Below are 16,598 nucleotides of genomic sequence, written 5' to 3'. Positions count from 1 at the left end.
ATAAGAGTCTAGTGGATTCATGTGTTTTCTTTTTTAGAAGTCTTAAGTTTTTGCATGGAGAGCTTACACTTGGACGAACACATGATTTATTCATAACATTAATGATGCCTCATTATAAACCCTAATCCTTGTTGCTAAGGGTCGCCCTTACGATCGTGAAATGATAAGGGGTTTATGTTAGGTATGTTTGTGTGGCTCATACTAGTTTTATCGAGCCCCACGATAAACATCAAATGTACATGCTGGATACACTAATTGATAATTCAATCGGTGCTAGGCTAGTTAGATTTGTACTATTTATTTGAGTTTGAATAATCTCAAAGTTTATACCTTATCCTTGGTAATTATCAGTTTATATATGGTCTTCTCTGCTCATATTCATTTATGACTGATTTATTCGTCATCATGATACACGTCCCTTTGTCTAACTGAAAGCAATAAAGGAAATTAAGTCATATGTTTCCTAGTCCGATTTATAGTAAGTATTGATTAAAAGTGAATGATTTGTCTTGATCCTTTTCTATAAACAAATTGGTCGGGACATATTATATTATGCCCAAATTCATAGATAACCTAGATGCTTTTAGGTGAAATACTAAAATATACACATTCTTCTCAAACATAAAATCAGAATGTGTATCTCACCTTTATCAAACTTGTTAAATTGTCTGCTAACATTAATAAATATGACAAACACTTAAAAGACATTTTTCCAAATAAATTTTTTGCTAACCATGCATAAAATTAAACAAAAATATCAATTAATAACAATCAAATAATAATATCCATGTGTTAATACAAAATCAAACAACTAGCCACATGAAGTAGGTTGACCAAAGGGTAACTGCTATTGACGCAAAAGCATATGACCATAGCATAATAACAGAGCATTCACTTTCACCTGATCTAAACAACTGAGCCATAGTTCCTGCCATATTATAACTAGTATTAGTATATAGAACTAATTGTCTTTCATGCTTTGAAATCATCTACAATTGGTGAATTAGAAGTTAAAAAACTGGTAAAGTTATATTATGTTACCTATATTCATAGCTGGAGGCATTGCATATTGAAGTAAAAGGACAAACTGATATAATGGATCTGGTTGCACCAAACCCAATTTGATTGCACCTTGAACCACTACAACGCCTAATATTGGAAGAAAAATATATCGCACTGCTATAATTCCTACAATTGTCCACGTTGGAGTACTTGTTCCCTTCAAACCTGGCCCATTCACACATACAATTTTCAAAATAAGATTCCAAAGAAAAAGAACAAGTATATTTAAACAAGTAGTAGCACAATAAAATGTTTACCTTTAAGGAGGTTTGCACCCAATATGAGAGTGACTGTTGGAATGGCTGCTTCACTGAAATTAGTGAGAGAGAAAATTAATGAATGTGAGATTTCTTCTTTTGAAGATACTCCCCTCCCTCATTGGGCAAAAGCAACTTTAAGTATTATCAGCCCCGTTCCCACCCCAAATCTAATCGAGGTAACAATTGACCACCAAACACCGGTCCCAATAGAAAACAAGAGTAAACGAGTAATAAAATTATTAAAAATAAATTAAATCTAATAAATTGGAGCGGGAGAGGAAGTGAGCGTGGGCGGATATTAACATCTCCTCCTTTGCCCTCGCCCGTAATTAAAAATCGAGTTTTCTTCACATCCGTCTCTAATTAAATCAATTTTTTACTATTAGATTTGAGGTATGGGTTGGTCGGATCTGGCTGAGTAATATTAATAGCCTATTTAATTATTTTCTCTCACTATTGTACTTTTATTTAGTATATTCAACTCAATTGATTATTCTAGTGTACTTTTATTTATTGATCGCAAAAGAAATTCCCCTATCAACACAACTTTTGGCTTTATTATCTTGAAACTTGAAAGATAAGTTTTGGGATGCATACCCTAACATGGCTGCAGAATCTTCAACTACATGAAATGGAGCATCATTGCCAACCATAAACTTCCTTATTGGGGTGATTACACCAATGCAAAACCCAATAATCTGTACAAGAAATAAATGTAAAAAAACAATTAGACTTATTTGAAGATTCAAACAAAAGCATTCAGCATAAGCTATTTTTTTAGCCATTTCTAACAAACATCAATTTGGCATACACATGATGCATCAAATGCAAGTGAGTGAAAAAACAGGGGAAATAAGATAGCAAGATTATTTTCAAGGAAGTGAGAATCATACTGCTCCAATGGTTGATGGTGCAAAAATGGTTTTGAAATTGATATTATCTGAAATCTTCTTCAAATGTCGCTTAATTTTATCTGAGAACGAAACCTGAAAAAATAAAACACCAAAACATTACATTAATTTTTTGTCATAAGTCAAATGAAAACAAAAAGCAGGAGAATACAAATCATTTTAAAGATATCTATCTATAATAAAATTAAAATCAGTAAGAGAAAACTTGTATGAAACTTTACCTTTTCCTGAAATTCTGTATTTGGAAGCAGTAAAGCATATGCATCTTCTGGGACATCCTTTGCTGGGTTAAGTGTTTCTGAAATATTATTGTTTTGTTGTGAATCTGATAACACCCCTGAAGTCATCAATTTGGCTTTATTTGATGAAATTCTCATTATGTTAAAAACATATGTCCATAGTAAAACTGCTCCAATCTAAAATCCCATTTCAAAAAACATTAAAATATATGCAATTAGAGCCATATACTGTTAAGAAAAAACATATACTATGCTAAGAAGTACTAACACAAACACAGACACTAGACAATACATGAAACTAACACTGACATGTCTCGTGTTAGTGTCTGATACCAGATACACATTTAATCTGAATTGTCAGTGTTACATTAATATTATATAAGCGTAATAGCAACATGAAAGTGATAAACATTAGAAGAAGAAATGAAGCTGCATACCGCCATAGAAAGTGAGACATAAGCCATTCCATATTTATGACAAAGGTCAGGGTCCCCAAAAGGACTTCCTTTCTCTTTACATATAGCTGGAATAATGATTATAGGCAAGTTTCCTAAATTTCCTGTTCACGTTAATCTCATTCATTAGCTCAACCAAAGATGCATCAAGCTTGGAATTGCGCACAAATTATATACATCCCAAATGCAAAACTAACATATAAAATCTATAAAGAAGAAACTGTAATATTTCATTTGTATGTGTAGAGAATGAGTATACCTGCAGAACAACAACCTAATATGAGACCTTCCAAGTGCTTCGGAGGCCTTGTAATTTTAATCACAAACCATGCTAAAGCTGAACCTAATATAAATGTGCTAAGGACATTCACCGGCATGAACCACCTAAATGAACCAAAAACTATAAGAAACCATTCATCAATTCACAGTATATATTATCATAAATCAATATACTCACAAAGTAAGAACATTCTCAGATGTTAATGTTTCTGCCAAATTGCTACCGACCATTGATGGATTAAACACATAAAATACAAGCTGTCAAAGAAAGAGTACTCATTAGAATAGATCATTTCAATGGAAACAAAGAAAAATATACAAATTTTTAAAGTATTTTTCAGTAAATTACATTGTTCACTTTACTCCTCGCATCTGCTCCCAACACATCTATGTAATCTATTGCAAGAAACAATCCAAGTGCAGTTATCAGTAACACTTTAACTACTGGCAATGAAGCAACATACAAAAGCTCCACAAACCCCATTTTCACAAATCTTCAAAAGCTTAATCCTACAAACAAATAAAACATAATTAATTGTAAGAAAACACATTCACAAAATCTGAACCACAACGTTCATTTGGAATATAAACCTTAAACAACTACAGAGACAACGAAAAAAGATCCAGAGCCATTTTGTCTCATTTTATAACACTATTCTAACAAGACCTTAAGCAGTTATTATGACTTTTGCACCAAAAACACTGTAACTTCACTAGTGAATCATAGAATACACATAACAACAAACACTTGGAGGACAGTTTGATTAATCTAACAGCTGAAATATAGTACTCTCAACCGTTATATTAATCCAACGACTAAAATCTTAAAACTCAATATAAGGAATACTCAACCCATTTACCAGAAAGCAAAACTTAGAAGTAACAACTTATTACTACAACAACCCTTGTAGCCTCTCTCTCTCTAAATTTTTCTATCTTTCTCTCTCCTTCATCTTCTCATTTTATTTCAATATTTTGTTTTTCACTTTTGTTTTTTTCTGGTGCATGAGGCTATTGAAGCAGAAAATCCAAACAACATATCTCATTGAATTCATGTGCCAATCCAAATACAAACAAACACACCAAAAACTAAAATGAGATAAATATCTACGACCAAAGGAAATACGGATACCAGAAACATGACACCGACTATCACTTCCACACCGATAATAATTTAAAAATTGAATAAATTAAATATAATTACAAGGTCTGTATCGACTTCAGACACTAATCTTATATGAAAACACATTTTTTCAGAGGTTTCGGTGGTATATAGTACAGGGGAAAGCTGTTACTACTTGCTTAAACAAATTGAATTGCACTGAGAATTAAAATAGTTAATTAGTAGCCGCCATAAGCCAGCAATGAGAAAGATTAAACAAATTAATTGACACTAACTTATGATTATTAGCTAATAACAACAAGTACTACAAGTCTAAAAGATTGAACAGAAAAAACCAAAATGCAATTGTCATTCACTTTTTCAAAATTGAAAAAGACATTTCCAGTGACGTGAGTTAAGTGAAACGATAACATGAAAAAGTGATTAAAGAGGGAGGGATGATTTTCGAAAAATTGAAAAAGCGCGTTTGTTTGATGATTGTTGTGAACTTGAAGACATGTTGATGATGAATGAAGAAATTACTAACACGCATCAAGAATGATTACGTACCGAGATTCGGGGATTCCACGTGTATAGATTATTTGAGAATCGCTTTGCGATGTAAACGAAGAATGAAGATAGGAAAATGGATATGGTGATTGAACTGATTACGTTAATGGAGCTTCGTAGAAATGGTGAAAAGGGAAAAAGAACAAAACATTACAAAATTTATGATGAGAATGAAATATTTATTTTATTTTAAGTTTAAATAATTTTTGATTAATGAAATTTAACGTGTTTTTGATTTTAATAATGAGGTTAGAGGTAAATCCAATCATAATATTATATGTTTTTAAATTATAACAGTATTTTATAAATAAAAATGTGATGTGGCGGGATATACGAGTTTTATTGGTAGATAATTTTATATTGTTAGTGCATATCCTTTTTTTTCTTTAATAATTATAGTTTTTTTAATGTAAGTCCATGCCAAAAATATATTTAAATTTTTATTTTATTAACTAAATAAATATTATTCTATAAAAAATATAATATTCAGTCTAATAAAAAAAATCTAACAATTAAACTTTTGCAAAAAAAAAATTGCACTTATCACCAATATCTATCGAAAATGGTAGTTGTCTATATATAAATATGGAAGGAAGGGTCGGGTAATATAGTATCAATTCTATATGAACGGTTTGAAAAAATCTTCATTCTTAAGTTATGCATGTCTGGACATTAAGGTTTGTATTTTTATATAGATTTTATGAATATCTAAATACACGTATTCATATATTTAAATAAAAAAGAATTAATTTTTTTAATCAATAATAATTTATCATGATATTTAAATTTTTCCAACAACATTAATGTTCTTTTTGAATAAAAAATAAATTATATTAAAAAATATATAAGTTTAATATTTATATATTTAATAAAATTGAAAAATTAAGATAAAGGTAGAGTATTGTCGATGTAAATTAATTTTATATCATCATTCAATATATAACATTCTATCATGTTATACCAATATTATGTATGATATTCGTGTCCGTTCACGTATCCGCTATGTAATCAACAGGTTTTAAGATATCTATAAATATTTATGGGTATCAATGAATAATATTTTTTTTAATTATTTTTTGAAAAATAATATTTTTAACTTTAAAAAACGACACAAAAAATTATTATCAGATAACATTCGTACAATTCGCTCTCAGTTTAATAATAAAATTCATACATAAAATGTAAAAGGCTTTTTTTAAAGAAAAGTTCAAAAAAAATCGATAAATAAAAAGATCAAGAATAATAAACTAAGAATATTTAAATAATTTTTAGAATTTATTAACGGATACGGATATCCGCAATCATGAGTATCACTAAATCTACATCAGTATCCATTAAAAAATAGGTATTTAAATATATATTTATTTTATATTAAATTATTTTGTCTGTGACAGATTTTATCCGCAAATATCTGCATATACATTTTTCTATCATTCATAAGTGAACGAGTATGAGACGGAGTAAATTCTAAAGTGCATGTGTCCATGCTTATATCCATTTATTTTAGTGAATACTCATCGGAATGTGTGAATTGTCATCATTATCTATAAAAATTCATTTAACAGGAGGATGTAATGACAGTGCAAAGGGAACCGGTAAAATAGTAGCAAGGAAGACTGAGTAAGGATAATGAATGGAAGTATGAATTCCACTGCAAATCTGAGCAGGGAAGAAATACAATGATAAAAGGGAAATAATGGAAATAGTACAATATTCCAAATGTGTGGTGAATAAGAGAGATAAGAGAGAGAGAATGTTCTCATACAAATTCACACCTCTAATAGCTACCCCCACTATTAATATAATCTCAATTCCTAACAAACTGGGTCCACATTGGATGCTCTCCCTTGCTTCTCTTGTTGCGTCTCACTGCCTTCTCCTTTGCCACGTCATCATTCCATTCTTCATTCACCTCACTTGTATCAATTGAACTTGTCTCACTCATAACATTACCCTCCCCTTCAAGAGCAATATTGTCCTCAAGATTGAAGTTCGGGTAACTCTGCAGCATATCTTCTTTGTCTTCCCAAGTTGCTTCATGACTTGGCATATCACTCTATTTCACCAACAATTGTTCCACCACTTTGGCACCTTTAAGAATGCTTCTAGTACTCAACACAGCTGCAGGTTGAATGACGGGACCTTCTTCCACTGTAGTTAAGGGTAATGGCAAGTATGGTACAGCAGTGAGTCCTTTGAACACTTTCAATTGCGAAACATGAAAGATAGGATGAATACGGGCTATCGCAGGTAGTTGAAGTTTATAAGCAACCGCACCAATTTTGTCAATGATGCTGAATGGACCAAAGTACCTCATCCCTAGCTTATTGTTCTTCCGCAATGCTACAGAAGACTGCCTATAGGGTTGCAACTTAACTAAAACTTGATCACCAATCTCCAAAGAAACATTGCTTCGTTTCTTATCAGCATTGGCCTTCATCACCTGTTGAGCTCTCCCCAAATTCTCTTTCAATTCAGCTAAAATTTTATCTATTTCCAATAACTGTTGCTGCAGCTCCATTGGATCAGCATTGGTAGCGTTGTAACGAGTTAGCCTAGGAGGGTCCCGCCCGTATAAAGCTTTGAATGGAGACATCCCCAAGCTTGAATGCAACGCCGTATTATACCACAGTTCCGCCCACGTGAGAGCTTTTGACCATGCCTTTGGATTCTTGAAAGAAAAACACCTCAAATACATTTCTAAGCACTTATTGACAGCTTCGGATTGTCCATCCGTTTGGGGGTGATAAGCGGAAACTCATCGCTAAAGTTATGCCCTGTAATTGAAAGAGATGCTGCCAAAATTTACTAGTGAATACCTTATCTCTGTCAGACACTATTGACTTAGGCATTCCATGTAGTTTAACCACATTATGCATAAATGCCTCAGCAACTGTTTTACTAGAGTAATCAGATTTCAAGGGCATGAAATGAGCATACTTACTTAATCTGTCCACTACTACCATGATCACAGTGAAACCAGAAGACGGGGGTAAGCCCGTAATAAAATCCATTGCGATATCTTCCCAAACCTGTTCAGGAATTGACAATGGTTGCAACAAGCCTGCATAATGAGTATTAACAAACTTAGCTTGTTGACAGATGATACAAGCTTCAATGAATTTCTGCACGTGTTGTCGCATATTAGGCCAATAAATTTGAGACGCCACCCTTGCAAGAGTTCTGGTCACTCCCGCGTGTCCCCCTATAGGTGTGTCATGATACTCTTTGAGAATGTTTTGAATCAAGCTACTCTCAGCAGGAATTACCAATCTGTGTTTCCAATACAATAATCCATCTTTCACCGAATAGTTATCATTGATCACATGATTATCAAGGCATTGTTGTATTATTAATTGTAAATGTTCATCCTCAGCAATTTCTTGCTTTAATTCCTCTAAAAACTCACACTCCGGTGTTGATAAGGATAACGACATCATTCTGGATAATGCATCAGCTGCTTGATTATCCTTGCCTGGCTTATATTCGATGCGGAAATCAAATCCAATGAATTTATGAAGCCAAGATTGCTGCTCAAGAGTTTGGAGGGATTGATCTAACAAACTTTTCAAGCTCTTTTGGTCTGTTCGCAGGATGAATTTATGACCCAGTAAATAGTGTCAGAACTTAGCTAATGCTGCTGTAATAACATAAAATTCACGTGTATAGGCTGATTGAAGATGCATTCGTGGAGTCAATTTCTTCGAAAAGAAGGCGATGGGATGTCCTCCTTGGCTTAGTACTGCTCCCACCCCTGTACCCGAAGCATCTGTCTCAAGGATAAACTCTTGGGAGAAATCTGGTAACACTAACACAGGTGCGGAAGTGATTGCCATTTTTAATTGCTCAAAAGCTCTTTGAATGTTTTCATCCCACCTAAAGGCGTCTTTCTTTAACAGATTAGTGAGGGGACCGACTATGGTTGCATAAGACTTGATAAATCTTCGATAGTAACCGGTGAGGCCAAGAAATCCGCGCAATTGTTTCAAGTTTGTTGGAATAAGCCAATCTAGCACAGCTTGAACCTTTGTGCTAACCATTGATACACCAGCCCCAGAAACGATGTGACCGAGGTATTCCACTTCGGATAAACCAAATGAGCATTTGGATAACTTGGCGAACAACACATTCTGACTTAGAATTTGGAACACAATTTCTACATGTTGCAAATGTGACTGCCATGAAGGGTTATACACTAGAATATCGTCAAAAAAAACGAGAACGCATTTTCTTAACAACGGTTGGAATAGCTGATTCATAAGTCTTTGGAATGTAGCTGGTGCGTTTGTGAGCCCAAAAGGCATCACTAACCACTCGTAATGGCCTTGGTGAGTTCTAAAAGCCGTTTTTTATCTGTCCTCTTGCTTGAGAAGAATCTGGTGATAACCCGAACGAAGATCAAGTTCCGAAAAAAACTTTGCTCCGTGTAACTCATCAAGTAGTTCATCCACAATAGGCATGGGAAAACTATCCTTGATAGTTATGGCATTTAAAGCTCTATAATCCGTACAACATCTCCAAGTGCCATCTTTCTTTTTCACTAAGATAATTGGAGATGAAAATGGACTTAGACTTGGTTGGATTATGCCTTCTTCAAGCATGTCCTGCACCAGTTTTTCAATTTGTTGTTTCTGACTATGAGGATATCTATATGGTCTTACCTTCACAGGTTGTGCTCCCTCTTTCAATAGTATCTCATGAGTCAATTGTCTCTTGGGAGGTAATCCTTTAGGTATTTGAAAAATCTCCTTGTATGTATGCAACAATGTACTCATTTCAGGTTCAAGATTAATTGTTTTGTCATTCCAATTGTCCCCTATAACCACTGGATCGATCTTTTGAATGGTGAACAACTCACTAATTGCATCCATCTGATGTAATCTCTTGAAGAGATTCAACTGAGCTACTATCGGTTTGTTGCTCTCTTCACCTTGCAATGTGACAAACCTCCCATCTAAATAAAATTTTAACATAGATGTAGAATAGTCAGCTACATGCGGTTCTAATGAAGCCAACCATGGTGCTCCTAATATGACATCAGCCCCTTCTACCGGCAAAAGATATGCAGGCACAGTAATCTCAATGCCCTGTATCTTCATAGACAGGCTCTTGACCACACCTTCAGTCTTCATATTTTGTCCATTACCCACCAGGACCTTGCACCCTTTAGTTGGTTCCACAACTAGATTTAAACAGTGTACAATACGTGGCTGAATAAAGCTGTCGGAACTTCCTCCATCAAGCAAGATAGAAACACTAATAGGACCAATATAACCTTTAAATTTGATAACACCCATTCCTGTAGCTCCATGTAAGGCATTAAGAGATAAATAATGCTCTATCATCTCTTCATTATCTGCTGTAAGATTTATGGCTGCTGAGCTAGTTGAAATAGGGGTATCGGAATCATCATGCAACTCTAATAACATCAATTGTTTGTTTGGGCACTTGTGTGAGAAAGAGAATATATCATCACAAAAGTAACACAAACCTTTCTCTCTTCTTAACTGCATCTCAGCTGGAGAAATCCTTTTGATTGCAGGATTCTTTTGGAGTTGGCTCATAGGTCTAGTAGGAGGTGTTGGAAGTAAGGGTGGGTTGGGGGCTTTTTAGGTAGCTTGTGTTTGGTCATTTCTGGTTGGATTGAAGTGAGTTCTATTTTGGTGGTAAGATGATTTCTGTGGAACAGACACAATATTCTTAGCAGCCAATTTTTCCTCAAATAACTTGGCAATAGACACAGCTTTCACAATTGAAATAGGACAATGCAGCATAACATCTCTACGAATTTCCTCTTTCAATCCACTTACAAAACAATCAATTAATGCATCATTACTTAAGCCATAAACACGATTGGACAATGCAGTAAATTCCAGATAATAATCATTAACAGCTTTTGTTTGTTGCAATTTAAACAAAGATGCTCTCGGACAATCATAAATTGAGGGCCCAAAGTCCAATTCAAGAGCTCTTGTAAAATCGTTCCATGATTGAAATGGTTGAGATCTAGTAACCATTTGGAACCACGGAACAACTTCGTGTTCAAGATGAACTGAAGCAATAATCAATCTCTCCGGGTCTGGGGTATGATAATAGCCAAAAAATTGTTCAGCCTTGAAAATCCAATCTAAAACATTCTTACCATTAAACCTTGGAAACTCCATCTTGATGTTGCGAACATGGAAAGGAGGTGGTGTATAAGCATTCCCCGACGATGATAAATGAGTCCCTGAGTTCGTGCTTCCATGGGTGACGACTATAGTTTGCATTTGTTTCAGCATTATCTCCATCGATGTGGACAGCTCTGCATATCGTGACTCTGATGCCTGCTGCATCGTCTCCATTCGCTCAAAACGAGCAGCATTGATGCTTTCGTTCGGCTCCAGAACTTCACCTTGGCGTCGTACCTCAGCTGCAAGCTCCTTCATTCTGGTGTTGTCGGTCATGGGTTCAATGAAAGCACCAGCGTAATGACAGTGCAAAGGGAACCGGTAAAATAGCAGCAAGGAAGACTGAGTAAGGATAGTGAAATGGAAGTATGAATTCCACTGCAAATCTGAGCAGGGAAGAAATACAATGATAAAAGGGAAATAACGGAAATAGTACAATATTCCAAATGTGTGGGGAATAAGAGAGATAAGAGAGAGAGAGAATGTTCTCATACAAATTCACACCTCTAATAGCTACCCCCACTATTAATATAATCTCAATTCCTAACAAACTGGGTCCACATTGGATGCTCTCCCTTGCTTCTCTTGCTGCGTCTCACTGTCTTCTCCTTTGCCACGTCATCATTCCATTCTTCATTCACCTCACTTGTATCAATTGGACTTGTCTCACTCATAACAGAGGATGTAATAGAAATATGATAAAATAATAAAATATAAATATGATAAAATGGACATATTATACCTACGTGAAATTTAATTAAAAAGATAAAATATAATCAATTTATAAATTAATTTATTATAAAATATTATTTGTCAAACACCGAATAGCAACACGATATAATAAACATATCATGTTGCTACTAAATATCTTATCTTATCTAAACATTTAAAAATTAAATATATAGTTAATTCTCTCTTTTATTTTAATTAACTTCTAATCTTACTATTTTAAAATTTGAGTCTTTAGTTCTTTTTAAAATATGTTGGTTTTTTCAGTCCTTATACTTTTTATATTAATATATTGTTGAACACGGGCACAAATAATTTGGATCAAAATGAATTCAATTAAATACTTCTTAAAAAAGATAAACATTTAATTAAATTTAGGTCAAATGTTGTGATAATTATGTGTCAATTTAGATCAACTAGATGCTATATTGACCCACACTAAATAAAAACGATAAAGTAAATTTATTTATATCCAAGTGTTGTATCACATTAGAGTCGTGTTTGATGGATATACCTTGAAAGTCTAATGGATAAATTTATTCATATTTTTATATACCTCATTCTAATAAAATATATTTTATATTTTGTAGTATGTCGTTTACTACTACTTATTATTCTATTTTTTTTTTAATATTTTTTTTTTAATATTTTTTTTATGTCATTAATAAATGCTATTTTATAAAGTACTTTATAATTTCTTTTTTATATACAATATTAACTACATTTTTTAATTATGTAAAAGTGTTAAAATGAGATATAATTTATGCAAAAATATCATATTTTTTCAAAATATCAACAAATTGTGAGACCTTTTTAAAAAACACGCGTATTAAATTGAGATTTTAAAGGATGTAAATATTTTTTATATAATTAAATTTTTATTGTATATTCAATCAAGATATTTATAAAATGTAAATATACTAATATATAATTGAAGTGTTATATCTGTGAGGGTTCTAAATAAAAGCGGTTTTAAGGTCTCTCTATCTTGAGTGATTTCGCTCGGACGACATTCACACAAAAAATAAGGCGTTCACCCATGAGATAGATGACGTGTATATTATCGGTACCTCTCATGTGAGGGTAAAGTTGTCAAAATGGACTAACTCATATGGACTGATCTGTCATATTCAAAAAATCATATGACTTGAGTCTTAAAATTAGAGTCCATATTTTTCAGGTTTTTTTAGTCCGACTCTAAAAAGTCCGATACCTATTAAGGTTAATTCGTATGGACCGTGGGTAGCTCGTTAGGCCCACATAGCTATACTATTTTTTTATTTAATACTTATATTTTCTTACTCCAAAATAACACATTGATTTTTCTCACCTCAATAAATTTTATCTCTATTCTATTCAATCTTTCTCTTTTAAATCTTATACATTAATAAATCAACAATTTTTCCCCGTATTCTATTAGTTTCTCTTACGTTAAATATTTGAGTATCATTTTATACAATTTAGACATGTGTTGTATTTAAAAACATATTATAGTATTTATAAAAGATAATACAATACTTAAAAATGTATTGAGTTTAAAATAATATAATTTTTATTTTCATTTATAATATATTATGGGTTTTTATTTTAATTTTTTATTAAAAAAAGGCCTGTTATGGTCGGGTAGCCTGAAGCCCGTCTAGGACCGGACTTTGGTAGTAATTTTCGAGCCTATATTGAAGGTGAGAAAATACACAAGAAGGGGGGGGGGGGGGGTAAATTGTGTACGCCTAAAAATCTCTTTTCACTTCTGATTCTTGGAACATAAGATTATGAAACATGTTTAGAGTCTGATACCAGAGTGAATATCAGCAGTGAGAAGTTTACTTCCTTTTCTTCAACTCTGTTTCAGAACCTAAGATTTCAAACTCGGATTCTGATACGAGTAAGAGGCTAAATCAAATCTGAGTCTAACTTTAGAGTTTGTTTATACAGCGAAATATAAATGCAGAAGTAAGTAAATAGACACACAATATATCATGGTTCCTCTTAAACCAAGAGTAGTACAGTCTCTTTGCAGCACAAGAGCTTGTAACTATAATCAGACTAAGCCAGCAACTCAAGACTTCCTGCTCAATCACACCTGATCGAGACTTCCTTGCCTAAACACCTTGTTCATGACTTCCTTACCTTAAGCTCATGTTAAGGACTTTCTGCTCAGTCACCCTGACCGAGACTTCCTGCTCTGTCCGTAAGCAAGAGACTTTAATGCTCAAGCACCCAACTAGAGACTTCTTGTTCTATCCGCAAGCATGAGACTTCAATGCCTAAACAACTTGTTAGGGACTTTCCTACCTTAAGCTCGTGTTAAGGAGTTTTACTCAATTACATAGAAAGATACTTTGTTTCCTAATTAATCAGATTAGGACTTTACTCTGAGCATATGGGGTAGAGTTTTAAGATTCTCTTAACCAAAAGAGTATGACATTAACCTTGTGTTCCTTTGAGTGCTTCTTGAATAAGAAGATACACAAAGGTGTACACTCTTGAGCAGAATGTGACTTGTTTCCTCCTGAGTGTGGCAAAATGAAGTGGTCATTCTTCTTCTCTCCTTGCACATATTTCCTCTTATTATGCCTTTCTGTTTCGATGGTCTTCCTGAAGGAGAATAGCGATCGAAAACGCAGCGGAATTTAAAATTTTCTCCTTTAGTGATCCTTACGAACGGGCATGATCAGTGATAGAAATCATTACCTCTTGTGGCGATTGAATCCTTTGATGCAGATCAAAGGAGTGATCACGAACGTTGAATGGTGACAACGCCTCTACTCAGTCCACACGAACAGATTCTTTCAATCTCATTGCTAGCTGTTACGAATGAAGGCTTTGAGTGTGTGTGTGTGTGTGTGTGTGAGAGAGAGAGAGAGAGAGAAACGAAATTTTCATCTAGTTAAATGCTTATGCACAAGGGTTTTATTTATAGAACCACTTGTGTGGGCTACAAACTAAAAAGCTCACTTAAGTGTATGTGGTCCATATCTTATGATATACCAAAATCACTTAAGCGTGTGGTACTTTATCATATTTCGTATTCTACTTAAGTTCACCGTACCTTATGATGTTCTACAATTCACTTAAGTGCACCGTACCTTACGGTGTTCCTTATTTACTGTATCTCTCATCAATCTGTCCTTTTGTGTGTGACCCTGCAGGTTTTCGCGACATTGGCAATTATATTAAATCACGTATTTAACATAATAAACAGTAAACGGTATCTAGCAACACATCACTGCTACCTGTCATACCCTAAATTTTACCCTGATTTTTTCACTCGCATCAGCATAGCATGAACTGATCCATTTTGTCGTGCATTTCATTAGTTAAAAAGCATTTATAAGAGTTTAGAGGAAAAGTCATGAATTCTGGCATTTTATCTGGTCTTGATGACATTCATTCAATCATCTGTTGATTGAGAAGTCGAAAGACTTGATTTCTCTATCTCAGTGCATCATTTATTCTGTTGCATCTTGTTTCAGAGATTCATAAGGTGATAATCAAGAGAGTTGTTATCATCTAAATATGTATAGGTTTTGTTTGTGTTTGTGTTTGAGAATGAGAAGCAAATGGTCCAAGGGAGATTCATCTGCGTCTAATTGTATGTTCGTATTTATGGAGTTAGAAATTCAGTGCATTTACAAGACGTTTGCATTTTTATACTTGTCACATCATGTATTTTGTTTCGCATAGCGCTTAAAATATCAGTCAGATAATTTTTTTGGATTCACAGACAAACCGGTCGAATCATTTCTCAACTGTGCATCAAATTGGCAGTTGAAAATTTTCAAAATTGAGCTTTCGGATGTCAGTTTTCTTAATCTCCAGTTCGCGTAATTTAACATCGTGCGCTCGTTTTAATTTTTCGACTACTTTTTTAGTTGCATTTTGATCAAGTCTGAGCCTTTTAACCGATCATTTTCTTATTTCAAAATTTGATCAAAACCTGTATGTTTTCAAGGAGTTTATTTTGCACTGATTATTTTAATGCGTTTAGTTTATTTTTTCTAGCATTTTTTCACCCGATTTTTATTTGATTATTTTTATTTTTTAACCAAAATAATCGTTGGAATTAAAATAGAATTTTCCACATTTTTATTTCGATTTTATTTCTGTGATTTCAGTTTTATTTTAATTTGTTAACATTTTAGTTTTTTTTAATTAAGAAAACAAAATCAAAAAATATATTTCTTCCTCCATTAATGCACCTCCACGTGTCCCAAATTTTTTCTGTTATCCAAATGAAGCCACGTCTCCTCTCTTTCACACCACAAGATCTCTTTCTCTCATGTAACTTTCCTCTCACTCTCTTTCACATTCTTGAAAAAGAAAATGATATAACACTACTCACTCACTTCTAAAGATATACTCAGAAAGAAAAAAAAAGAGGGAGGAGACTTTTTTTCTTCAACCTCAACATTTACATATTTCATCACATAACCTTCAACAACTCAAAAACACACACATCTTCAACATAACTACTCCCTCCGCCATTTTTCCGAATGATCTGCAACCTTAAGCATCATCTCCTACCTCACTTCAAACCCATCATTCCATAGCCACCCAAGGCCTCTATGTCTCTGCTCCGTTCCGTTACCGACGACCATCCAGATCCGACAACAATCAGTGACAACATCGAAACGAATCACTACGGGTTTGTACTCTCATTTCTCATGATTGATTTATGTTTGGATTGATAAATTATATTATTGTTTTGAGTAAGGATTTGATGTTTTAACTTGAGAGATTAAATAAAGGTTATGAGATTTGTTTTATTTTTCTGGAAATCTTTTAATATGAAGCTTTTATGTTGTGGAAGGAAACCTT

At 33.5% G+C, this 16,598-nt stretch overlaps 1 protein-coding gene across 8 annotated transcripts; it reads right to left on the bottom strand.

Moving 5' to 3' along the window:
- Positions 1–622: 622 nt before the first annotated feature.
- On the bottom strand, positions 623–5,046 carry LOC127074801 (protein PIN-LIKES 3). 8 transcript variants are annotated; one of them, XM_051016165.1, is made up of 11 exons: positions 4,879–5,046; positions 3,556–3,716; positions 3,385–3,464; positions 3,187–3,311; positions 2,910–3,031; positions 2,455–2,649; positions 2,216–2,308; positions 1,920–2,020; positions 1,320–1,372; positions 1,042–1,227; positions 623–928 (listed from the first exon to the last, which is right to left on the bottom strand). In XM_051016165.1, the coding sequence occupies exons 2-11, from the start codon at positions 3,688–3,690 to the stop codon at positions 804–806; spliced, it is 1,215 nt and encodes a 404-aa protein (XP_050872122.1). In that variant the 5' UTR covers positions 3,691–3,716; positions 4,879–5,046; the 3' UTR covers positions 623–803. The 8 variants fall into 8 exon arrangements, with proteins under 8 accessions (XP_050872122.1, XP_050872129.1, XP_050872127.1 ...); XM_051016172.1 differs by lacking the exon at positions 4,879–5,046 and adding an exon at positions 4,686–4,709; XM_051016170.1 differs by lacking the exon at positions 4,879–5,046 and adding an exon at positions 4,505–4,592.
- Positions 5,047–16,598: the final 11,552 nt, after the last annotated feature.

Source organism: Lathyrus oleraceus, chromosome 4 (assembly GCF_024323335.1).
Source record: "Lathyrus oleraceus cultivar Zhongwan6 chromosome 4, CAAS_Psat_ZW6_1.0, whole genome shotgun sequence".
NCBI lineage: Eukaryota > Viridiplantae > Streptophyta > Magnoliopsida > Fabales > Fabaceae > Lathyrus > Lathyrus oleraceus.
The sequence above is the reverse complement of the archived record's forward strand: the minus strand, read 5'-3'. Positions and strand labels throughout refer to the sequence as shown.

Coding starts and splice junctions, on each gene's coding strand:
- LOC127074801 (XM_051016165.1), bottom strand. CDS start 3,690: ATGGGGTTTGTGGAGCTTTTGTATGTTGCTTCATTGCCAGTAGTTAAA. Junction 2,309..2,454: donor ATACAGAATTTCAGGAAAAG/GTAAAGTTTCAT, acceptor TTATTTTTTCAG/GTTTCGTTCTCAGATAAAAT. Junction 929..1,041: donor GCCTCCAGCTATGAATATAG/GTAACATAATAT, acceptor ATAATATGGCAG/GAACTATGGCTCAGTTGTTT.